This window comes from Sphaeramia orbicularis, chromosome 7 (genome assembly GCF_902148855.1).
Source record: "Sphaeramia orbicularis chromosome 7, fSphaOr1.1, whole genome shotgun sequence".
Taxonomy (NCBI): domain Eukaryota; kingdom Metazoa; phylum Chordata; class Actinopteri; order Kurtiformes; family Apogonidae; genus Sphaeramia; species Sphaeramia orbicularis.
The window spans coordinates 5052430-5079929 of NC_043963.1; the positions used below are offsets into that span (position 1 = coordinate 5052430).

The following is a 27500-nucleotide window of genomic DNA, read 5'->3' on the forward strand; positions in this document are numbered from 1 at the left end:
TGTTTTACATAGACCTGGTTCATAGATATATAAACTGTTTTTATAGAAATACATTCTGTTAAAACTGTAAATTGTGCTTATTTATATTTTATCCAGTGTTTTTTTTAATTCTACTAAGCTCTATTCTTATGTTACTTTGTTAAATTGTACATTTTTTTAAAACTATATTTTCTTATCTTATTTTTTTACTTTTTGTAATTTTATATTCGCTCTATTTTTATTTCTGTAGCACTGGTGTTTGTAAATATTGCTTGACTTTAAGTTGCACTCCTAATTTCATTGTACACACAATGACAATAAAAGCTATTCTATTCTATTGTATTCTATTCTATTCTATTTAGTTTTAGTTTGGATAGATAAGGACAGATTTGGCTATTCTGCTGTTTAGCTAGAAAAGCTACTAAAACTTACTGCATTTTAATTTCTACTAGTGTGTAAGTTCATTTATTTTAAGGATGAGAAGAAGAAAACAAGCTCAATTTTACTGAAAGTTATGCAGTCCAATATGGCCACTGCCCTGTGACATCATGATATGCAAATTAGGTGAGTACATTTACCCCCATCATAAATGTTGGGTCATATCCAATATTTTTCTCATTCACAGTATGACTTTATCTCTAAACATTTACAAGGTACAGCTTTATGAATGCCTTTTTTTTAAACTCTTTATTCATGAGTTGTTTTTTTTTTTCAGATTCAAAAACAAAAATGAAACAAACAGGTCATGAAGTCAAAGGATTACAAAGATCACAATGCTTAGACAAACAGCACAGTTTTTACACTTAAAGGTTCACAAGTTTGTCTCACAGGTTATGTAAGCGTGCCATTTTTCCCGAAGTTCTTCACCCAGTTCTTTCTGAAGTTGTATTTTGTAGGTCATCTGTTCTAGCAAAGCTTTATGAATTCTTGATATTAAAAGTGAATAATTATTTATTGATCCTAAACCCTTTAATTAGTGCAAAAAACCTTTGGAAAACCCTGAAATCCATCAGAATTGAAGATGATGAAGAGACTTTTGCTCATTTTTATTCCACAGTTGATGAAGACAAGCCGTGTCCCAATACTTTTGTCCATCTGATGTTACGTAATGACGTGCTGCTTCATATAATGTCTACGTTTGGACTGAATAAACAGGAAATAACCAAACATCACTCTTTATATTCCTAATAATCTGCTGCTCATACCCATAATCCCCTGTTTGTGTGTGTCCTTGTGTTCTTTTGTGGTACCTTGCATGTTTGGCAGAGGCCTCCTTCAAACAGCGGGTGGAACGTCGCCACCCTGGTTTTTTCCACAAGACAAACAGAACCTCTGTGGAAAAAACACCAGGGTCATCACTCAGCACTTAGATACCGACATGTTCACCGTGGACGGAGATGAAGAAAAAAACAAACCACTGTTCTGTACCTTCTATACTTCGTTTGTTCTTCAGGACTTCATTCACCATTTGTTCTGAAACATAACAAACACAACAAACTAATGAAACCAGAGTTAAAGGCTGATGTTTGGGCCTCAGAGAAAGTTGGAGAAAACACACGGTTGTTTGTTAAAAGACAAAAAAACATGTCACAACACACCTGGTGTTTCTGGATTAAGTCTAAGTTTTTATTCATTCAAGGTTGTTTTCTGTTTGTCATGGTTTAAAGGCTGCATAAAAGTTGAAGAAATCAGACAGCTGAAGTATTTAAAATGAAATGAAGATGAAAATGAGATTAAAAATGATTTGGTTGGACCTCTGCAGTTGGTCCTCCCAGCCTGAAGGAGGCGCCGTTCACCCAAGACTGAAGAAAGGATTTCTGTTTGGATGGAAACGTGTTGAATGATGTTCCTGTTAGTGGGTCTGGAGGAGCCTGGTTTGTGTGTTTTGTACGTCTTTGTGTTTTGTAGGACTCCTCGGGGCCCGTCTTGCTCTACACTGACTGACTCTGGGTCTGTCTGAACTGGTTTGTGTATTTTTTGTGGTATTTTTGTGTGTTTTGTGTGTCTTTGTGTGTCTTTTTGTGGGTCCTACCTCGGCTGTAGGACTCCTCAGGGCCGTCTTGCTCTAACAACTGGCTGACTCTGGGTCTGTCTGAACTGGTTTGGTGTTTTTGTGTGTCTTTGCGTTATTTTTGTGTTATTTCTGTGTATTTTTTGTGTTATTTGTGTGTATTTTTGGGTTTATTTTTGTGTGTCTGTTATTTTTGTGTTATTTCTGCGGTATTTTTGTGCGTCTGTGTTATTTTTGTGTTATTTCTGTTTATTTTTGTGTGTCTTCGTGTTATTTTTGCATATTTTTTTTGTGTCTTTGTGTTATTTTGTGTTATTTGTTTATTTTGTGTTTGTTGTGTATTTTGTGTTACTTGTATGTTTGTGTTATTTGTGTGTTTTTTATGTCATTTATGTGTGTTTCTGTTATTTTTGCGTATTTTTGTGTGCTTTTGTGCATTTTTTGTGTGTCTTTGTGTGTATTTTTGTGGGTCGTACCTTGGCTGTAGGACTCCTCAGGGCCCGTCTTGCTCTTACACTGACTGACTCGGGGTCTGTCTGAACTGGTTTGTGTGTTTTTTGTGTGTTTTGTGTTATCTTTGTGTGTTATTTTTATGCGTCTTTGTGTGTTTGTTGTGTATTTTTGTGTTATTTGTGTGATTTTGTGTTATTTATGTTATTTTTTGTTGTGGTGTGTGTGTACTTTTGTTATTTTTGTGTGTGTGCTATTTTTGTGTTATTTTTTCTGTGTCTTTGTGTGTTTTTGTGGGTCCTACCTCGGCTGTAGGACTCCTCGGGGGCCCATCTTGCTCTTACACTGACTGAGTCGGGGTCTCTTGGCGCTGGGGATGAACTCTGGGAGGGACACGTCCAGGAGCTGGTGGTCCAGGGGGTTACTGTCTGCGGACAAACACACCAATCAGGGATCAGAGCTGAACCTGGGGGCGGGTCCGGCTGTGGCGCTGCCTTGCTCACCGGCGCTGCGCGAAGGTTTGAGTCCGTCCTCGCCTTTGGGCAGGAAGCCGCCGTTGGCCCAGTCCAGCATCGGCTTCCACTGGTCGTCATGGTGATCGGACTCACACGGAGGAAAACGTCTTCTCAGCCCGGACGGACGCCATCTGGGACGGAAAGAGGACGGAGACGTGAGACAGTACCAGGAAGTAAGAAGTACTATGAAGAGACACGAGATAGTACCAGGAAAAAAGAAGCACTACAAAGAGACACGAGATAGTACCAGGAAGTAATAAGTACTACGTAGAGACACCAGATAGTACCAGAAAGTAAGAAGTACTACGAAGAGACATGAGTTAGTACCAGGAAAAAAGAAGTACTACGAAGAGACAAGCGATAGTACCAGGAAGTAAGAAGTACTATGAAAAGACACAAGGTAGTACCAGGAAGTAAGAAGTACTACGAAGAGACACGAGATAGTACCAGGAAATAAGAAGTACTACAAAGAGACACGAGTTAGTACCAGGAAGTAAAAAGTACTACGAAGAGACACGAGGTAGTACCAGGAAGTAAGAAGTACTACGAAGAGACACGAGTTAGTACCAGGAAGTAAAAAGTACTACGAAGAGACAAGAGTTAGTACCAGGGAAGTAAGAAGTACTACAAAGAGACATCAGTTAGTACCAGGGAGTAAGAAATACTACGAAGAGACACGAGTTTAGTACCAGGAAGTAAGAAGTACTACGAAGAGACGTGAGATAGTACCAAGAAGTAAAAAGTACTACGAAGAGATGTGAGATAGTACCAGGAAGTAAAAAGTACTACGAAGAGACACGAGTTAGTACCAGGAAAAAAGAAGTACTATGAAGAGACACGAGATAGTACCAGGAAATAAGAAGTACTACGAAGACACACAAGTTAGTACCAGGAAGTAAGAAGTACTACGAAGAGACGTGAGATAGTACCAGGAAGTAAAAAGTACTACGAAGAGACACGAGTTAGTACCAGGAAGTAAGAAGTACTACGAAGAGACACTTGATGTTTTTTTAAGCAAATGGTGCCGTTGACATGTTGATGTTATTTTTCTTCGTCTCGTCCTGTTACAGACTTCGATGACATGGACGCCGTTGTGGAATCCTTTTACCAGACGGGGTTTGTTTTACTTGGAGACAGGTGAACTGTTGTGTAACCGCGAACTGAACTGTTGACTTCAGGTTTAATGTGTGTGTGTGTGTGTCTGAACACACACATACATTTACTGTGTTTATGATCTTACAGATCTCATTATATAACCCGATGTAAAGGCTGTAAATACAGTCATTACTGCTCATGTTCAGGACTTTTACTGGGAAAGTGGAAACACCAGCAGATGTTTTAACACGATGACAGAAACAGAGACAAAAACATGAAATACTACGAAGAAAAATGATCTACTGTGAAAAACATGAACTACTGCAAAGAAAAATGAACTACTGTGAAAAACATGAACTAATGCAAAGAAAAATGTACTGCGAAAAAAATTAACTACAGCGAAGAAAAAAGAACTACAACGAAAAGAAAAAAGTTACTATGAAGTGACAGAAAATACAACAAAGAAAAATTAACTACAAAATAAAACAAACTACGAAGAAAAATTAACTTCTATGAAGAAAAATTTACTACAAAGAAAAACAAATTGCTACCAAAAAAACTAAACAACTCCGAAGAAAACTTGAACTACGACCAAAAAAAAAACTACAGCAAAGAAAAAGAACTACCACGAAAAAATGAACTACTATGAAAAAGATGAACCATTATGAAGAAAAATTAAATATTCTGAAGAAAACAAATTACTGTGACTTGACACAAAATGCTACAAAGAAAAATGAACTACAAAATAAAAAACAAACTACAACAAAGACAAATTTACTACTACCAAGAAAAATGAACTTCTACAAAGTGAAACAAACTACTACCAAAAAAAAGTTACTATGAAAAAAAAACCAAACTACCACAAACAAAGACAAACTACTACAAAGAAAACCAACTACTACGAAGAAAAACAAACTATGACAGTAAGAAAAAACAGTGACAGTATAAAATCCTGTTTACAAAGCTGTGGTCGTCTCTTACCTCCAGAGCCTGGAAGATGGCTCTACGATACGACGCCAGCTTCGTATACGACGCCTGACTGAAGAACTTTGGAAATGCTGTGATGGAGTCCAGTTTATCCGCTGAAACCTGGACCAGAAGAAGAAGAAGAAAACGGTTTCAAACTCTGGGTAACACTGAACTTTTACCTCAGACTAATGGTTCATATCCTCCAAAAACAGTGTTTAGTCAACTCATGTTACAGAAAAGTTTGGTTTTTTATAAATCAGAAAAAAAACCTCAAATATTATCTAAGAATTAAATGTTCATTTAAGAGAAAAAATAGTTACAAGAAAAATATTGTTGTGATGTTACAAGAAATCATTGAGATTAAAAATGGTGTTCTACAAATTTAGAAGAAAAAAATGAAAAAAATCATTGTCAGAAATCTGCAAGAAAAAACTTATAACTGATGGATCAAGTTGAAAAACTATCAAATTTCAATCAAGCTGAAACAAAGTAAAACTTTTACTAAATTCAGGGAAAATCTCATTTCTCAGATATTCTCTGAGATTGAAGTGGAAAATTTAGCGAAAAAAACTGTAATTAACAGACTGTCCAAGCCCCAGTGGCCTGATGGATGAGGCACTGGCCTCCTAAATCAGGGGTTGTGGGTTTGAGTCCCATCTGGGGTGAATGACAGCAGAATAAGCATGTTAATTTAAACAAAAACTTCAATATTATCTGAAAAGTTTAAAGGAAAAGTCCTCCAATTTTTTATTGTCATTTTTAAGGAAAATAATTGAGGTTTTCTGAGGTTTAAGCAGTAAATTCAGATGAAAAAAGATGCAAAGTTAGAGAAAAACTTCAATATTCTCTGAGATCATTGTCAGAAATTTGCAAGAAAAAATCTTCTCCCAGAGTACATTTACTTGAAAAAAACTCGGAAATTGACAAGGAAAGAACTGAAATATTCTCAGACGACCACTACAGTGGGGAATCTACGATTTAGAAAAAAAAGTCTCAAATTATAAGAAAACATTTTGAAAATACTGTCAGGAACTTATAAGAAAAAAAACTTTGAATTTCCAAGATGAAAGTTGTAAATTCATGAGAAAAAAACTTAAGTGTTTTGAGAATTTAATCAGGAAATTCAGGTGAAACAGTGGCAAATTTAGTAAAAATGTTGGTAAATTTAAGGAACTTGAGATCCAAGTGGTACATCTAGTAAAAACAGTCAGGTCAGATCCTGAGGTTATGGTTAGAAAAAAACAAAAACAAAGAATGAATCATTTTATAGATTAAAGCAAGACCGACCTGTTTCCTTCTAAAATATTTATTTTCATAAATGTTCATAACGTCATGAGTAAAACAGTGACAGGAGACTCTAGTACTCATAGGTTTCAGATGCAGGTCGTGTACTCTTACTGCAGTACTTTGTGTGTACTTTGTGTGTACTAGTACTGTTCCTACCTCGGAGAACTTGCCGTCTCCGAACCACTGCAGCCACCTCATGCCGTGGTTGGCCGGTCGTTTCCCCGTCACCCTCCACGTCACCACGATGCCCGGCCACCACGAGAAACCCTTAATCTTCCCCCAGACCAGCTCCCCGATGCCGAAGCCCTTATGGTCCTGGAGTGGAACCCAAAACAGAACGTCACAGAACATCAGGGGGGAAAGAAAACATGGAGACGGGAGGTCAACAGATCCTCAGAACATCAGCAAAAAATTATAAACATACAGAGAGAACCATGGATTGTCTTTGAACATGAACGATCTGTGGTTCAGCTCCATTATCAAGTGATAGAACCATGGATGGAACCATAGAACCATAGATGGAATAATAGAACCATAGAACCATGGATGGAACCATAGAACTATAGATGGAATAATAGAACCATAGAACCATGGATGGAATGATAGAATGATAGAACCACAGATGGAGCAATAGAACCATAGAACCATAGATGGAATAATAGAACCATAGAACCATGGATGGAATGATAGAATGATAGAACCACAGATGGAACAATAGAACCATAGAACCATAGATGGAATAATAGAACCATAGAACCATGGATGGAATGATAGAATGATAGAACCACAGATGGAGCAATAGAACCATAGAACCATAGATGGAATAATAGAACCATAGAACCATGGATGGAATGATAGAATGATAGAACCACAGATGGAACAATAGAACCATAGATGGAATGAAAGAACGATAGAATTATAGATGGAATGATAGAACCACAGATGGAATGATAGAACCATAGATGGAACGATAGAATCATAGAACCATAGATAGAATGATAGAACCATAGATGGAACGATAGAACGATAGAACCATAGATGGAACAATAGAAGTATAGAACCATAGATGGAATGATAGAACCATAGAACCATAGATGGGACGATAGATACAATAGAATGATAGATAAAACCATAGATAGAACAATAACAATAGATAGAATGATAGAAAAATAGATAGAAAAATAGAACCATAGAACCATATATGGAATAATAGAGCAAATGATAGAACAATAGAATGATAGATAGAACAATATAACAATGGATACAACTACAGACAGAACCACAGAACAATAGATAGAACGACAGATAGAACGCTAGAACGCTAGATAGAACAATAGATAGAATAGAATGATAGAACCATATATGGAACGATAGAACAAAAGATAGAACAATAGAATGATAGATAGAACAATAGAACAATTGAATGATAGAACGATGGAACAATACACTGATAGATAAAATGAAAGACATAGAATGATACAACAATAGACTGAATGATCGAGCGATAGAACGTTACACAGAACAGACAGAACGGTAGACTGAATAACAGACGGTAAAATACAACATTAGCTGTGAAGTGAAACCTCCTGTTTTCTATTTTCATTCTATATTTATTTTTATTTCATTAATCTTAATTCTCTGTTGTAACTGTTTTCTTTGGTCATGAAACATATTTTGGTGGATTCCTTTCAGATGAGTGTAAACAGTCGTTTATTCTTCAAATCTGTGTCCAGATGTCGACAGCGACCACAGACATGACTGTGGACGACGGCTCTGGGATGTGACGACCTGTTGCCATGGAAACGCAAAAACACTTCCACATCTGCGAACTGGGAAAGTCTGGACCAAACGAAAAAAAAAAAAAAAAAGCCTTAAAACTAAAACTGATAGATGAGTCTGACCTCTGACCTCCACTCAGACCAACAGTTACAGGAGTGACCATGACGATGATGATGACGATGGTGACGCCTCCACCTGTTGTGTGTCTGTGTGTGTGTGTTCAGGTGTTTTCTTTCAGCCTCTGTGTGTCTTTGTGTTCTTTCTACAGACTTGAACTAATGGGCCCAACCCATCCGCCTTTGTAACGCCGTCCTCCACGCTTCGCCGAACGCCAAACGAACGGCACAAAAAAACAAACGACAAACCAGACGCAGATTCACCGACAAACACAGAGTGAAGACGCAGACGTGTGAGGACTCGCACACAGAGGAGGCGCTGTGTGACGGCAGCTCAATGAAACCATTGATACAGAGCAAACACAGGCCAGTGTGTGTCTGTGTGTGTGTCTGTGTACGACCACCTGCACTAACACAAGGCCAGGTGGAGGGAGGGGGGTGAGGGAGGGAGGGAGTGAAGGGGAGGAGGGAGGGAGCTTCCTCTTTTAACATAGTCTCAGTTTAAGACTCAAAAAGGGTTTTAAGGTTGAGATCAAGTCCAACTGGTGAATCACATATCACAAACACAAATGTAACACAAAAACACACAAATATAACAAACATTGCACAAAAACACACAAAATAACACAAACATAACACAAAAACACACAAATACAACACAGAAACACACACAAATAACACAAAACACAAATATAACACAAAAACACACGAATGTAACAAAAATCTAGCAAAAACATACGAATACTAGAAAAGCACTCAGAGAGCGCAGACCTCCACCAAGGCAGATCAGTGGGCCGCCCATGCCCCCCCCCCCGCCGCCGATTACCACCAAAATTTAATCATTTGTTCCTTGTGCCAGTATCAACATTTCCTGAAATTTTCATCCAAATCCGTCCATAACTTTTTGAGTTATCTTGAACACAAACAGACAAACCAACGCCGACAAAAACAGAACCTTGGTGGAGGTAACAACTGGAATTAAACTGGTACTTCTTGTGTACTGTATTAAACTGGTACTTTGTGTGTACTGGTTTAAACTGGTACTTTTTGTGTACTGGTTTAAACTGGTACTTTTTGTGTACTGGTTTAAACTGGTACTTTTTGTGTACTGTACTGCACTTACGTTGTACTCGGGCTGGGTCTCAGATCCGGTTGAGGTGCTGCTGCTGCTCTGGGCCGAGTCTTTAGAATCCTGTTCTATCAGGTCCAGACGGGGGGCTTCAGGGACCCCCGAGGCCCCGACCCCGGCTGAGCGAGGACCACACTGAGGGGGGGGAGAGGTTAAATACATAACAATAATGTAAAGAGATGCACAAAGAACACAAAATAGAAAAGAGCATCTGACACAGCTGTTTGTGTTATTATGTGTTTTCATGTCATTTTGTGTTACTTTTTGTGCTATTTTTGCATCATTTGTGTTTGCAGTTGTGTATGTACGGTTTGTGTTTTCATATTATTTTTTGTTAGTTTGTGTGGGTTTTTTTTTTGTTTATTTTTGTTATATTTGTGTTATTTTCGCATTACTAGTGCATTTATATTCACCTGTAAGGTGCCAGCAGCCTGTTTGCTGGCCAGTTTGTTTTCGTGGTATTTTTGTGAATTTTTTTTGTAGTATTTTTGTTATTGTTTTGATATTTGTGTGTTATTTTAGCATTATTTGTGTATTTCTACTTACCTGAACATCACTGGCATCCTGTTTGTGGGTTTGCTGCTGAGATTTGTGTGTTTTCGTGTTATATTTGTGTTATTTTTGTGTTACTTGTGTGTTATTTTTGTGCTACTTGTGTACTATTTTTGTGTTGGGTGTTATTTTGGTGTAACTCGTGTGTTTAATCTCACCTGTACGGCGCTGGCGTCCTGTTTGCGGTTCTGCCGCCGTGGTTTACTGGTCGTGTGTGGAGTCAGTCCGGCCTGGAAGATGGTTCTTGGCGGCGGCCTCTGTCTCAGACCGAGCTGAGAACCTCCAGAGGACTTCAGCTGTGAACATGGATCGGGTGTTAGTCGGTACCAGAACCAGAACCCGGTACCAGAACCCTGGTCCAGTAAAGGTGGAGTGTGTTAAACCTGAATGCGGACCTGACTGTCGGACTCCCACGTCTGCTCCTCCTCAGACCTCTGTTTGCTCCTCGTCTGCTCCTCCTCAGACCTCTGTTTGCTCCTCGTCTGCTCCTCCTCAGACCTCTGTCTGCTCCTCTTCCTGTTCCTCGGACACCGGTTCACATCTGACACAAAAATATAAGCTCTACTTTCTGTGTTCATGTGTCTTTTTTCCATGTTCACGCGTTGTTTGTGCTGTGTTCACATGTTGTATGTTCCATGTTCATGTTGTACACTCCATGTTCCTGTGTATGTTCCATGTTCATGTTGTACACTCCATGTTCATGTTGTATGTTCCATGTTCATGTGTACGCTCCATGTTCATGTTGTATGTTCCATGTTCATGTTGTACACTCCATGTTCCTGTTGTATGTTCCATGTTCATGTTGTACACTCCATGTTCATGTTGTATGTTCCATGTTCATGTTGTACGCTCCATGTTCATGTTGTATGCTCCATGTTCATGTTGTACCCTCCATGTTTACATGTCATTTGTTCTGTGTTTGCATTTCAAACCTTCCATGTTCATGTGTCATTTGTTCTGTGTTCATGTGTCGTTTACTCCATGTTTACATGTCATACGTTGCGTGTTCATGTGTCGTACATTCCATGTTCATGTGTCATTTATTCCGTGTTAACATGTTGTACGTTCCGTGTTAACATGTCGTGTGTTACCCTGAGGTGAGGTGGCGTCTCCATTCTGTTTGGGGCTGAATGGTGAGGGCGGTTCTGCAGCCGTCAGAGGGCTGTTCTCATTGGTCATCTCCACCCCACTGTCGTTCTCTGATAGGCCCTCAGCAGGGGGCGTGGCCCCGTTCACCGCCGCCTGACGACGACACCAACAACATCAACTTTAGTCTAAAAACACATGAACTGAATAACTGTATATAGCTACACCATTTATTGACCTGTATTGATAGGATTAATGGATGAAAAGGTATTAAACAGTTTAAATCAGTAGATGGTTTTAGTCGCCAGTGTCTGTTTTCGTCTTTATGGGTTAAAATGTGACCTGATCTGCTTTAGTTTTACTTCAGTGACGTCAGAATGACCAGTTTCTGTTGGATGGTTCTGTCGGTGTTGGTTTCCTTGCATCACGACCACCGTCGGCCCACCCAGGCCGACGCCTCCTTCAGCACCGTCTCAGTCTGATGTTTCAAATCGTGGCTTCAAGGCTTCGCACTCTTAAATCTGTCAATTCCCAGATGATTCGTGTGTCACAAACTGCTGACATGTTTCCAACTGGGTCAACCCCTGACATGTCTGCAGGCATAAACTGTTCTGGGTCATGTCATGTTCATCAGGTTCTTAGTTCTTCGGTTCAGTCTTCATGCTTAGTGTCAGTTTTACGATGACATTGTTATTTTACTTTCATGTTCATTCAAGGAATCTGTTGAGTTTTTCTTACTGTTAGTTTGAGTTTTACTTAGATCAGCTTGACTTGTTTTAGTTGCCGTTTTCCTTTTGTTTGTTGCAGTTTTACAACTTTAGAGAGAAATTACAATTATTAATTAACCAATAAAGACCCAAACATCCACATTCGACCAAAACCATCTACTGATCTAAACTGTTTAATACCTGTTGATCCACTAATCCTATCAATCCATGTAAATAATTGGTGTAAAATACAGTTTTTCATCTTTTCATGGTCATCAGATATGACCCATCTGGACGTTCAGAAGCTCCGTAGTTACCATGGAAACACCGTGATCTTCTACAACATTGATTCACCTGTAAAACCCATGGAGATTGGATCAATGACAGTGGATGGACACACCTTTATATATAAAATTAATAAAACATTCACAAAATAATGAAGTAAAAAATACGCACAAAAATTTGCAAACTGAAGTAAAAAATAAATAAATAAATAAATAAAACTAAAATAACTAACAAAATGAAAAAAAGAAACAGCCAAAGTGATCAATAAAACAAACAAAAAATGAAAAAGAAATCAATAAATTAAAATCATGTACAAAATAAGCCGCAAACTGAACAAAATTGGAGAAAAAAAGATTAAAAAAAGGCAACAAAATGTAGAAAAATAAACAAAATAATCAACAAAATGAACAAAACCAAATAAAAGTATAATGAAAAAAAAAACCTACACTGAAAAATGAAAATTATAGAGGATGATATAATAATAAATGGTGATAAATTGCTCAGGAAAGGTTAAATGTAGAGAAATATTAATTTGGAAGTCTTCTATTTATGTGACTTTTCATGTATCTGTACATTTTTTATTTTATTTTTATTTTTTTACTTAACCTTTATTTACCCAGGCGAGCAATTAAGAACAGATTCTTATTTACAAATGCAGCCTGATCAAAGAGCAATGGCTCCTTGAGGGGTAGGGGGTGAGGGGGCTAAAAGTAAAAACAAGATTAAACAATTACAGAAACAAACAGTTAATAAATAAATACATTACAACAATAACATTGAGACATGTAAAAGACCAATACTCAACAGGTGCAACAGTCAACTAAAATCTCTTCCTTTTACTCCATACGTGTCAACATTTAGACTTTAGATTGAAACTACCTGAAGCATAAACCAACCTGTCTGACTGTTCAATAACTAATAAACCTGAATGTCGTTCAAGTTTCAACTTGTCGGAACCAAACGGAACTGGATCCAAAGTGAAACCAGACGAATGTTGGCTTTTAATGACATGATCGCTAATGAAATCCATTGCCTTCACTTCCTTCAGGCTGTTGTTGTTACAAACACACCTTCGCACTTTCTTATCCTGCCGATGCCCTGAACGTCACCGCATTTAAACACCTTAATGCTTTAGTGGTGGTCGGACATGCCCACATGCCCGTCGGCGCCTGAACTACACACCTGACTCAACACAAACACTGCAGCTACAATAACACAACGGATGACAAATATGCACGTTAGCGTTAGCATTAGCATCAGCTCTGGTGGCGGTGAGTCACAGCTTTACGGGCTTTTATTACAGCTCTGCATCGCTTCATCTCACCTCTGCCACGCCACGTTTCCATGGCAACAGCATTGTTGGGACTTGAAGTTCACAACCCAATGATGTATTTTTGATGTATTGCAGCCTGTAAAACTATACTCATTGGAATGCAATGCAACATCCAACTGGTGTCGTTTTTATCACAGATTTGATTATGTGCGTCATTTATTTGCAAATATTTATTATACAGTATAGTGTCTATTTTATCCTGTTCACGAGTGTTTTATCAGTTTTATCTATGACGTAATGTTTAAATGACAAAGTAATCTGAATCTGTATTTATTTATTTAAACATGTTGAGGGGTAAATACTGGACTCAACATATTCACAATCAACACTATGTTCATAATTTATTTTGTTGGTGGTTATGTGTTTTTTTACATTTCTGAAAATACTCACTCATTCATTCATTCATTCATTCATTCCTCCCTCCCTCTTCAGATGCTTTTGGGTCTTGACGCTGGTCTACATTATTTTTACACTTGCCTAATATATTAAGAAAGCCACAAAAAACTAAAATAAATATGAAGATAAGTGGGAAATTCACAGCTGACTTCGTTAATTGTTAAATGTGCAGCGTTTGCACCAACAATTTTAGTAATAAGTAAGTAAAGTTTATTTATAAAGGGCTTTTCACAGATAAAAATCACAAACTGGGTACAATAAAACAACATAAGAATAATTTCATAAAATAGATAAAAAGGAAAAATCCATCAACCAAAAGCTATCCTAAAAAACAAAGTCTTGAGTTGCCTTTTAAAAGAGTCCACAGTCGACCACACAGAGGGACAGGGGTGGGTCATTCCAGAGTCTGGGGGGGGGCTACAGGACAGGTCTGCCAGAGTTTTAAAACCAGTCTTTGGGACCTTCAGGAGGCTCTGGCCTGACGACCTAAGGGTGGACCCTGAGGAGTAGGGCCACAACAAGTCAGCAATATACTGGGGGGAATGACCATGCAACGCCCGGAAAGTCAGGACTAAAATTTTAAAATCAAGAGATTGTTACTTAAACACAAGCTGTAATTAAAAATAAAGTTGTCCTCCAAAGAGGGGTGGTGGTGGTGGGTTTAAAAAAAAAAAAAGAATTCTGTACCATCTGAAGTCTGTTGACAGTCGTCTTATTGAAACAAACGAACACAGAATTGCAGTAATCAATACGAGACGAGATGAAAGCATGAATGATCATTTCAAGATCCGATTTTGCCTACATCCGCCTTACTTTGGAGCAGGGGCCTCAAACATGCGTCCCGGGGGCCAAATGCCAAATGCCCAAAGGTTCCAATCCGACCCCTGGGATGGGATGAATTTGCAAAGAGTAAAAATTCCACAGTCAAGGCATTTTAGTTCAGGTTCCACATATGATCTACAGTAAAATAATAATATAGTAATATAATTAATATATATTATAATATTACACTATGCCTATAAATAATGACAACTTCAAATTTTTGTCTGTTTTAGTGCAAAAAATAACATTAAATTATGAAAATATTTACATTTATAAACTATCCTGTAACAATAAAATGTGAATAACCTGAACAAATATGAACAACCTGAAATGTCTAAAGAAAATTAAGCACAATTTTAACAATTTTCTGCCTGTTACTCCATATGCACATGTAGAAATGATAAGTTGAAGTATAATATTGTTAAAAATGCACTTATTTTTCTAAAGAAATTTCAGTTTTTTCAGATTATTCACATCTTTTTTGTTTGCATAGTTTACAAAAGTAAGTATTTTCATAATTTAATGGGGTTTTTTTACACTAAAACAAAGACAAAAAATTGGAGTTGTCATTATTTCTATGTTATTATGCTATTATTTGACTGGTCCAGCCCACTGGAGATCAAATCAGGCTGAATGTGGAACCTGAAAGTATATGAGTTTGAGAGCCCTGCTTTAGAGATATTTCTAAAGTGATAAAAACAGTTTTTGGTCAGCTGTCGGGAGTGACCCTCCAGAGACATAGCCTGATCAAACAAAACCAATTTCTCCATTTTATAAATATTACAAACAAACAAAACATTCCTCTGAATAAGACAAGCAGCATCAAAACATCTGAATTTATCACCGTGCTCTGGCTCCATAAAATCATTATTATCACGGTTCTAATTCCACTGTGGAGGCTGCAGCTGTCTCACAGATGACTGAGTCTCTGACGACTTTTTCAGGCAAATGGCAGCTTTGCATTTCTGAGGCTGTTTGTGATTGTTAACCGTCGTAAAAACAGGGAAAGCATGTGGTGTGTTTGTGATGCCAAATTCCCTCTATAACGCTCGAACCCCGTGAACCCCAAAGCGCTGACAAGAGGGAGGAGGAAAAACCCCAGAGGACGGGGTCAGCGGGTTCGTTAACAACAATTATCACCAGTCTCCAACAGAAAACACTGGAAACACAGCCCAGCGCAGCGCCAACACACACTTCTGCTCAAACACTCCAACACAAAACACATGGAACCACGAGATGTCGACGGCGAGGAGACAACAGGGGGTGAAGAAGGAGTCAGGGACAGCTGTGGACGGAGACGTTTAGATGTTCAAAAAAAGTATGAAGACAGAAACAAGGGTTTAAACACAAAACTCTTTAACATATACACTAAAAACAAACCTTTAGAATCTACTCAATACAAGTGAGGTACCAATTGGCACTCATTCTGGTTGAATAGATTTTACCCCATATTGTGAGTAAAATGTGACGAAATTTAGAATAGAATAGAATAGAATAGAATCTTTATTTGTCATTGCATAATAAAATACAACGAAATTGCACATGCCCCCCACATAAAAAAAAACAAAAACACAAATAACATTCATACTACATTCTTCTCACTCATGAATACATTCAATAAGCACAACAAACACACCGAAACACATCAATATTAAAATATTACTATATAAAAGTGCAATTATATAAAAAGATGGCAGCGCACACTAGTGCTGCGGCTCTTCGCTCCCCAGTATGGTGTTTGTTTGTGTGTTTGCTCGTCTGTGTGCTTGAGTTTCGCAAGGCAGAGTTTAGATAAATTTAACAGCTATAACACACTAAAAGAAATGAAGTAAAAAAAAACATACCCCAATAGATTACACAACAAATTACTCATAAAAAGTGAGTAATATTAACTCTCAATTGTTAATAGGAATATGTTCATCTACTTCACAGGTATCAAACATGCGGCCCGGGGGCCAAATCCGGCCCGCCAAAAGGTCCAGTCCGCCCCTTGGGATGAATTTATGAAATGCAAAAATTACACGAAGATATTAACAATCCTTTTAGTTCAGGCATAATATTGCGAAAATTACACTTATTTTTTTTAGTTTGTTCATGTTATTCACATCTTTTGAAAGGATAGTTTGTAGATGTAAACCTTCTCATAATGTAAATTTACTTTTTTCGTTCTAAAACATAGAGAAAAGTTTGGAGTTGACATTATTTTTATATTATTATGTTATTGTTTTACTAGTTCAGCCCACTTCAGATCAAATTTAGCTGAAAGTGGCCCCTGAACTAAAATGAGTTTGACGCTCCTGATCTACTTCATTTGGGGCAGAGAGTATCAATCTAAATATTGATAGTATGTATGTATAGTGTATTGGTATTGGATCGATACTAGCGTGATGAGATCGTTGCAGTTCCTCTTGTATACATCCAGCAAATCACTCAAATCCCCCCCCCCCTTTCTTATTCAATAAATAGTGTGTAAAATTGTACATAAATGTAGTATAGTATGTACATGAAAAGAATTCAATATATGATGCTAATGAAATAGCAAATTAGCAACTTTTTTATGAATAAAAACTAACTGGAGCTAAGGACATAAATGTTTGATTAAATATCTTGTAGGTTTTTGAAGTAACTTAAGCTAATTTTGTGAGTGCTCCTCAGTTTCATCCATTAAACAGTACTTAACTTACTTGTTAATGTTAGCGCACTAGCTAATATAAGCTAATGTTAGCTTGGTAGTGAATATCAGCCAACTTGTCTGAAAAAGAAAATGTACAGTGTGTGATTTGACAATAAACTCTTACATTTCTGAAAAACTAAGACCAAAATAAGAATCATAGCTGAGGTAGGAATGATGCTAACCACCATGAGGGTAAAAAGGCCATTACAGCTGAGGATGATGACGGATAAATGCTCTGCGGAGCTATTTTCATCCCACATGTGGTAGTAAAAATAATCCGGGGCCCATTAACTCATTCAAGACTTCCTCTGAGGCTTCAAATGCACCTGAGGCCTTAAAAGCCTGTGGATAAACCTTTAATCTGCTCCGAAGTCATTTCTATCTTTGTGTTGAAAGACAGCGGTGGAAAAACAGAACTGGTTTCTTTATTACCCCTAGCCATAACTCACACTATAGCAGTGTTTTTCAACCTTGGTATCAGGACCCCACGTAGGGTCGCCTGGAATTCAAATGGGGTCGCCTGAAATTTCTAGTAATGGATAAAAATATAAAACTTACTAATAAAAAATATATGGTGAGTTGAGAGAGATAATAACAATCCATAAAAGACATGACAAACTGAAGCTGAAACTGAAGCACTGTGGTTCTGTTTATCTGTCAAATGTTCATTGTGGTCGGTTTCATATGCTGCAGCTCTTTCATAATTCATAGTAGGGATGTAACGATTACCGGTATAATGATAAACCACGGTGAAATTGCAGACGGTTAGTATTACCGTTTAAATTCTTATTATCATGATAACTGTGTTTGATTACCGCACTTTTCCAGAGAAAATGCCTATGTAAAGATCTGCTTTTATGTCAAATATTTGAGTATAGTTTTAATTTATTACAATTTAAATTTTATATACCTAATATTTGGAACCAATATTCACTTTTAAAGTCTTTGAAAAAGTTCGTTAAACATCTTTGTGTTATTTATGCAATAAATTATATCCATTTTTCAAACCTGATTTTATACATTTTTTGTGTTTTTTGGCCTTTTGTGTTTTTATAGTTGGTTAAAGTGAAAAAAATAATAGACAAATTATATAGATGAAGTTGTGCTGAAAAAACAGATTCCTAACATGGGTATAGCAAATATTTGTTTAAATAGTATATAAAGGCAAAATCAAAAGGACTGAAAAACGGACAAAATAGGCTCAGACCACTAAGGGTTAATATTTGAATGTTTCTGCAACAGAAAGTATATTGTGCCGATTATTTTATTTGTTTTTTTGTTGTTATTGTTGTTGTTTTTTTAAATACAACTTGGTTAAATTATTTCAGTGTGTGTATAAGTACTTTTTGTTTGAACATTTTGAGCACAATTTCAATAATACCGCGATAATAATGATAACCGTGATAATTTTGGTCACAATAACCGTGATATGAAATTTTCATATCGTTACATCCCTAATTCATAGTTTGAGTTCTCGTTTGTTCAATATTAATTGTCAGCATTGTAAATCCAAGCTGGACTGACTGTACATATCCTGACCAAGGAAAATCAAATTCTCACTAAGCAGTAATCTACACCTGGCTTTTCTGCCTCCGTCTATAATATTTATTTATTTATTTATTTATTTATTTAACCTTTATTTACCCAGGCAAGCAATTAAGAACAGATTCTTATTTACAAATGTAGCCTGATCAAAGAGCAATATACATTATATAGCCTAAATTTTTAATAAAATTAACGTTTATTTGCAATGTAGTATAGCACACTATTACATGCCAGGGCCCAGAGGTCCAACACCCGAAAAAAAATTATCCACTATATGAAAAAAAAGAGAACAGCCCAAAAAATTATCCATTATAAGAAAAAAAACATCACCCACCTTTTCAATTGAGGGGGCGCTGTTTACCCGAAAGGTCTCTTGCTTTAAAGTTAAGGCCACCAGAAAAAATAAAAGCAGAGGCTAAAAATTTTTAAGGTCTTTAGCTAATGTGTCTAATGCTAATGAAGTAACCCACAGGAAGTGGAGGTCGGTGCGCTAAAAATAGTTATTTAAAAATATATAGTGGATAATTTTTTGGGCTGTTCTCTTTTTTTTCTTACAATGCATAATTTTTTGGGCTGTTGTTTTTCTTTTCTTATAGTGGATATTATTTTTGGCTGTTCTCTTTTTTTTCTTATAGTGGATACATTTTGTGCTGCTCTCTTTTTTTCTTATTGTGGATAATTTTTTGGGCTGTTGCACCTCTGGGCCACCATAATTACATGATCAAAAACAAATTAATTTTAGCAACAAAAAAAAAAAAAGTCTCCATTTTGAACGTCTGGGGTCACCAGAAATTTGTGATGTTAAAATGGGGTCATGAGCCAAAAAAGGTTGGGAACCACTGCACTATACAAATGGGAATTCACAGTGCTGGAGGAACTGTAGCTGCCACACTGCACATCATTTCCACATATTCTGGGAATGCCCAAAAATTAACCATTATTGGAAAGAAATACATAAAGCCATAGAAATCATCCTTCGTACCTTTTGATTTCAAAACCATGTATTTGGGATACACCTCTCAAGAGGTCAAAAACATAAACAGATACTTATTTAGTATATTACTAGCTGCAGGAAAAAAGCAATAACTTAACGATGGATGACACAAGAAGAACCGACAATCAATAATTGGATAGGCATAACCATGGGAATTCATAGGATGGAAAGAATAAGCTTTACTGTAAATTTGAAGATGGATTTTTTTGTGCATCACTGGGAAGGATGGGTGAGATATGTGAAGCCTTTGAGATCGGATTTTGCTGAGATGAATGCATGAAAATGGGCCCAAAACCCACTGAAGGAAATATGTTATTGTGTTTTTATTTATCTTTATTTATACATTGATTCTTTACAGTGAGATCCTGTATGCCGGGACCATGATGAGCTGCTGTAAATGTTTTTGTTTTGTTTGGGTTTTTTTTTTTGGTTTTTTTTACACCTACTCTCTGGATGTGTATAGTTTGTGTATTTGTCTGGTTTATCAATGTGTGAAAAAAAAACTGAATTCTTTCAATAAAAAGAGAATTTAAAAAAAAAAAAAAAAACAAAGACAGCGGTGGAAATGTGAGAGGATGTGCAAACAGGCCTGGACCTGGACCTGGACCTGGACCTGGACCAGGACCAGGACCAGGACCAGGATCAGGATCAGGACCAGGATCAGGACCAGGATCAGGACCAGACCTAATCCAGATCCAGTGGTTTTGGCAAGCGTTCACATGAGGGCAGGGGAATGACCATGACTCCGCCCCCTTTCACATTCTCACCTCACAGACATGGGAAAACCACACATCTGGACTGGTTTTACCCATCATGCTTTGGGACAGATAATATGTAGGATTTTATTTTATCTGTGAAGAAAAGCTGCCTCAAATATAAATGTCCTTTTCCACATTTTACTGACAGCAGAGGCTTCTATCCAGTGTTTTATTTAGTTCTGCAAACACATTAACTATGGATTTGAACATCATATGCATTTAATGAAACTCACTGGTTCTTTTAAATTAAAATCTGATATTTGCAACAACAAAATGACTGTGTTTTTGATGAAAAGCTAGAACGTAAAGGTAAAACTAAAGTTGATACGTTCAGAGGCTCCGTAGTTACCATGGAAACACCATCATCTTCTACAACATTGACTCACCAGTAAAACCCATGGAGTTGGATCAGCGACAGTGGATGGACACACTGGGTTTATGTTCAGTTAATGAGAGATTTTACTAAAAAAAGTCACATTTTCTTCAGTTTTCTCTGTTTTTCATATAATAACTCAACTTTAATCAGAGCTTTTAGGAACATCGACATGATCAGTGAATTAAATATAGGAAAATGGCTGATTTTCACCAAAGAAACCACAAAGTAAAGAAGATAAGATTACAATAAATGGTGATAAATCACTTAAGAAAGGTTAAATATAGAGAAAAAAATAATTCGGGAACTGCCACACAAGTGGCACTGGGTCTTTATGGGTTAATTGGCGATACGCTATAATAATAATAATAATAATAATAATAATAATAATAATAATAATAATAATAGTATATAACAGCAATAGAACAATGTCAACATCCATTTAGTGAATGAGTCCTTTGAATAGAATAGAATAGAATAGAATAGAATAGAATAGAATAGAATAGAAAGCTTTATTGTCATTGTACAGGTACAACCAAACTGAAATGTACAATCGTCCTAGGTGTCATAAAAAGTATAAATAATGTATATAAAAAAGTATAAAAGCTAAAACATAAAAGAAAAACCCTGATGGACTAAATATCTTTAAAAAATAAAAAAAAATAAAAATAAAAAAGCAAAAAAAAATGTTTCACTAGAGTTATAAGACACATGAGTGCGTCCTTTGGTTTTGCTGTTGAATCGAAGGTTCAGACGTAATTCACTGTAAATGAATGTGGGTCATTTGAACCCAAATATGGAAGCTTGGGGTGGTAATAAAAAACTACAATTACATAAGATCTATAAAAGGTACGTTAAAAATTTAAATAGCATCACGTCAATGACATGTTCTTGAGGAACACCTGAAATATGACATAATAATAATAACTTTTCATTTACAAAGATATTTGGCAGAAAAGAACCTCAGCGGGTCATTTGGACCCACTTATACATGTGAGGGTTCAGAACCAATGACATTCACTGAGTTAATTCTATCATTACTTCTTCTGTATCTCAGACCTCCAGCAGTTGTTTCGTGTAGCAGCTGATTCTGACCCCAGATCAGTGTGGACAGTGGAGGTAATATATATATGTATGTGTGTGTGTGTGTGTGTGTGTGTGTGTGTGTGTGTGTGTGTGTGTGTGTGTGTGTGGTAAATGAGCGTGGAAAGCCTCTGTTAACGTCAGACACACATTCCACACTGACTTCTACAGTGAGTTCCACGGTGATCTGCGTCGCGGCCTGAGGCTGAGACAGCGCTGTCAAAACATCACATCCAGGGTTAAATGGTTAAAAGAGCCGACGACGACCGACCTGAACGACAGAAAGTGTGTCCTGAGGGTTCAGCTTTATGTCCTGTCACTAAAACACTTTACAACCACAGTGAAACCGTTTGGATGAAAATAAAACTGCTTCATATTTGACTGACAGACAGACGTTTAAGCTTTTAGACTGATTTTATTTCCACCTTTTGCATGTTTTTGTCATTTTTGACAAGTTTATGTTTTTAATAGTTTACTTTTTTTTTTTTTTACACAATTTTTGTCTTGTGTTTTTATTATCATATTTTAGTTTTGTCTTTTACATTATTTTTGTGTTGTTGTGTTTTTTATATTTTGTTGCATCTTTTACATTATTTTGGTGCTGTTGTGTTTTTTATTATATTTTTGTTTTGTCTTTTACATTATTTTTGTGCTGCTGTGTGATATTTTTGTTGCGTCTTACATTATTTTGTGCTGTTGTGTTTTTTATTATATTTTTGTTGCGTCTTTTACATTATTTTTGTGCTGTTGCTTCTTTTACGACATTTTCATCTTATTACATCTTTTACGTCATCCATCTTAATGTGTCTTTAAGGTACTTACTTACTATCTTGTGTTTTTTACAGCATTTTTGTGTAATTACGTATTTTACATCATTTTTGTCGTATAACATCTTTTATGTCATTTTTGTCTTTTTATGTCTTTTACATTACTTCTGTCTTGCTGCATCTTTTTTGACATTTTCATTTTATTACATCCTTTACATTGTCCACCTTGTTGTGTCTTTAATGTACTTATTTATTATCTTGTGTCTTTTATGACTTTTTGTTTAATAACGTCTTTTACAAAATTTTTAAAGCTTTTATGTCATTTTTTGTCTTTTACATCAATTCTGTCTTGCTGCATCTTTTATGACATTTTCATCTTTTACAACATTTTTGTCTAATTATGTGTTTTATGCAATTTCCAACATAATGCATCTTGTACGTCATTTTTGTCTTTTATAACATTTTTTTGTCTTATTACATCTTTTACATAATTGCATCTCTTATATTGTTTTTGTCTTGTTGCATCTTAATGTTGTTTTCTTCTCCTTTGTTACATAAATAAGAAACAATGTCATTTATGGTGTTAATTTTAACGTTTCTGGGCTTCGGCGGTCGAACACTCAAACTCATTTTCTTTCAGGTTCCACATTCAGCCCAATTTGATCTCCAGTGTGCCAGACCAGTAAAATAATAACAGAATAACCTATAAATAATGACAACTCCAAATTTTTTTCTTCGTCTTAGTGCAAACCCCCCCCCCCCCCATTAAATTATGAAAATACTTACTTTTATAAACTATCCAAACAAAAACGATGGGAATAACCTGAAAAAACTGAGAATTCTTAAGAAAAATAAGTGGAATTTTAACAATATTCTGCCTCAACTTATCATTTCTACATGTGCATTATGGATCAGATCTACAAAGACACTAAACATTTAGTAACAGGCAAAAAATAGTTAAAATTGTGCTTAATTTTCTTTAGACATTTTAGGTTGTTCATATTTGTTCAGGTTATTCACATTTTATTGTTACAGGATAGTTTGTAAATGTAAATAGTTTCATAATTTAATGTTATTTTTTGCACTAAAACAAAGACAAATCTGATGTTGTCATTATTTATAGACATAGTGTAATGTTATTTTTTTCACATCAAACCAAGAAGTCATTCTTTTTTGTCGGTTCTTCTGCTGTTTTTGTTTGACTTTAGATCATATTGGTCTGTATGTAGAACCGGAACTAAAATGAGCTCGACAGCCATGACTGTGGAATTTTTGCACTTTGCAGATTCATCCCAGGGGTTGGATTGGAACCTTTGGCGGGACACATTGGGCCCACGGGCCGCATGTTTGAGACCCCTGATGTAGAAGCTGATGAACAGACGACAACAAAACCAAGGACGAACGTAAACTCAGACACGTTCTTTCACAGAGGAAATCCTCCACACTCTGAAATGTGACTTTCCCCATAAAACTGGAAAAACTCAAACTAAACCGACTCAGAAAACCGAAATGGAAAGTACAGATCTGAAGGGAAACTGGTCCAAAGTGAACAGACCTGACACAATGTGATGGGTCTTAGTTTAACCACCGGAGTAAAGGTGTTTGGCCTTGGGTGGGGTTTGGGGTCACGTATAAATCTAGACCTGACCCAGGTGGATTCACACCTGGGTCACCGAGGCCATCACAGATCCACCACCTGGGGTTAAGATGAAAAACTCAACCTGAAAACTCATTTTAGTTTAGAAAGAGGGTCAAAAACCTGTGTGAGTGGAATGTTTTAAACCACTGATCTGATCTAAAACACTACAACTGCATTCACTGTTTTAGTTTGTATAGTAGTAGTGATGTACCGATTAGGGCTGTGTATTGGCAACAATCTGCTGATACAATACAAATCACAATACTTGGATCATGATACGATATATCACGGTATATCATGATACTGTTAAAAAGGGTATTTTTTGTTTGTTTCTTTTTTTTTATTATTATTATTATTATTTCCTAGAAGAATTGAATTACACCAGAAATCTGCGCAAATACTGAACACATTTTTATTTGATCACAACAGGATCTAATGCTATTGCACAAACTTTTTCTAATTCTCCTCGTTTCCAAAGGAACTACCATCTGCCTCTCAGACAGTAAAAAGTGCTTTTAGGATGCTTCAAATAACCATTATTTAATAAAACAGTGTTAAATAATAATAAATAAGATATAAACAATAAAGAAAACCAAAAAACATAAATGAACCTCCGCCGTATCTGCATTTAAATAAATACCTAAAAATATCGATACAGTACTTTTTAATATCGATACAGTATTATGAAATGAAATATCGCGATATATTGCTGAACCGATATTTTCTTACACCCCTAGTCCCAATCTGGATTTTTGCTTCAATACGATTTTTTTAGGATTAGAGTTGCCGATACCAATCTGACAGCAATCTGATACTAAAGTAAAAGTGTTCATTTTTATTAATTTTACTTGTCATTTTATCTGTTTTTGTTCATTTTGTTGCTTATTTTGCTATTTTTTTCTTCAATTTTGTTCAGTTTGTTGCTTATTATTTTTGTTGATTTATTATTCATTTATGTTTGTTTTATCAATCACTTTGGCTGTTTCTGTTAATTTTGTTACTTATTTAATTGTTTTATACTTAATTATCTCCCCCAAGGAACAGCGGAGGTTATGTTTTCATCTGGGTTTGTCTGTCTGTCTGTTTGTTTGTCTTTTAGCAAGATAACTCAAAAAGTTATGGATGAATCTGGATGAAATTTTCAGGAAATGATACTGGCACAAGGAACAAATGATTACATTTTGGTGGTGACTGGGGGGGTGGGGGGGGGTGGGGTTGATCTGCCTTGGCGGAGGTCTGCTTTTCTAGCTTTACAAAAAAAAATTTGCATGTTTTTTCACGTTATTTATTATTTGGGAATTTTTTATTTGCTTTTGTTCATTTTATTTACGTACTATTTAATATGTATCAAACCAGCTGTGTCCGTCCACTGTTGTAGAAGATCACGGTGTTTCCATGGTAACTACGGAGCCTCTAAATGTCCAAATGGGTCGTATCTGATGACCATGAAAAGATGAACAATTGTATTTTACATCAATTATTTACATGTATTGATAGGATTAGTGGATCAACAGGTATTAAACAGTTTAGATCCGTAGATGGTTTTGGTTGGTGGCAGATGTTTGGGTCTTTATGCGTTAAATGGAACCTCCTTGTCAGACTAACTACAGTTTATTTTAATCAAATAAACAAGGTTGAAAACATGATTTGTCTTTTTAAGCAAGAAATGAGACACTTGCCATTTCCTTTATACTGTGTCTTATTCAACAGCAAAGAGGAAAATAATATTTGAACAAAGAACAGGGTCATAAATAGTGACGATAAGAAGAAAATAAAGGAAGAACGAAGCAGGAAGGTGAGGGAAATAAACAGATGGTGGCTGGAAGGAAGCGTCCGTCCAACAGCGACTGATATATGAGAGTGAAAAGAGGAAGGAGAGTAACGGACTAAAACAGAATGAAAACTGAGGCAATGTTGACACAGGCCTGGAAACGTGAGAAACAACACTGAGCGCATGTTGGGGATTTTTCAGAAACTAAAGTCCAAACTGTTCTGTGGATGAACCCGATCGTCCTTGGACCGAACGCGTCGATGTCAGCGGGGTTTGGGAAACGGTTTCTATAAACTAAACAATTAATGGACGATGAACATAATCTGTGTGTGAACAGGTCTGGAGGCCTTGAAACGCTGGAGGTGTTTCAGATAAAGACGTGGCCTTCGCTGCAGCTGTGGCGCCGGCGCATTCTCGATTGGACTCGTATAAATGGTTGCCGTGGCGTCGGCCCACAGCTGCTCCAGAGGTGCTTCATGTTGTTAACGTCGTGGTTTTTGTTGATTTGGCTTCAATTCTCTTGTTTCCAGTGAGCCAACCTCCTTCTACTCAGCTTGTGAAATTTACATCAGTCTTTTTTTTTTTACACCTCAGACTAACAGTTTCCTCTTTAGTCGACACATTTTGTCTGGGTTTTATTTTTTTACCTCTTTAACCCATAAAGACCCAGTCCTACTTTAGTGGCAGTTCCTGAATGAATTTTTTTAATATCTGTTTTCAACCTTTCTTCAGTGATTTAACACCATTTATTATAATATTATCTTCTATATGTTGCAGTTTTCAGAGCAAATCAGGTATTTTCCTATATTTAATTGACTGATCTTATAGATGTTCATCAGAGCTCAGATTAAAGGTGAAGCTTGGTAAATCAAAAACAGAGAAAACTGAAATAAAGTGACTTTTCCAGTCAAATATTAACTGAACATAAAACTACTGTCTCCATCAACTGTCATTAAACTACACTGGTTCATTATTTTTTTTATTTATTTTTCTGATTTGAAAATAATATTCAAATAATGTGTATATTAGGGCATTAGTGACTTCAGATTTTTTCAGATCGACTTATTTGTCAATAAAGTCGAGGATGAGTCGACTAGTCATTTGATGACGTCATCACATTGACAGCGGAGGAACAACGCAGACACACAGCTGACCAACAATGAACAACTTGTACTAACGTTCACTGGAACATTAACAATGTACAGTAAAGAGCAGAATAAAAAACTGAGACACAAGCATCAACAGTCCTTCTAAGACATTTAACCAAAAGGGTTTAACCAAAGGGGTAACACCTTGAATTTTCCTTTAAATTTAAATGAACTACATTAAGTGGGAAAAGGTTCAGACAGCGGCAGAAAAGACGCACAGCATTTTAGAGAAAAGAG

The 27500-nt window shown here is 36.4% G+C and overlaps 1 protein-coding gene across 1 annotated transcript in view; it reads right to left on the bottom strand.

The window, feature by feature from the left end:
• Positions 1 to 3044: 3044 nt before the first annotated feature.
• LOC115422025 (DNA (cytosine-5)-methyltransferase 3B-like) overlaps positions 3045 to 27500 on the bottom strand; it is a 47479-nt gene continuing 23023 nt past the window's right edge. The window contains exons 3-9 of the mRNA XM_030138065.1: positions 10974 to 11124; positions 10278 to 10423; positions 10041 to 10178; positions 9325 to 9465; positions 6463 to 6621; positions 5032 to 5139; positions 3045 to 3086 (exon numbers count right to left, since the gene is read on the bottom strand). Of these exons, the coding sequence (XP_029993925.1) occupies positions 3045 to 3086; positions 5032 to 5139; positions 6463 to 6621; positions 9325 to 9465; positions 10041 to 10178; positions 10278 to 10423; positions 10974 to 11124 (885 nt within the window). The remainder of the gene's footprint in view (positions 3087 to 5031; positions 5140 to 6462; positions 6622 to 9324; positions 9466 to 10040; positions 10179 to 10277; positions 10424 to 10973; positions 11125 to 27500) is intronic.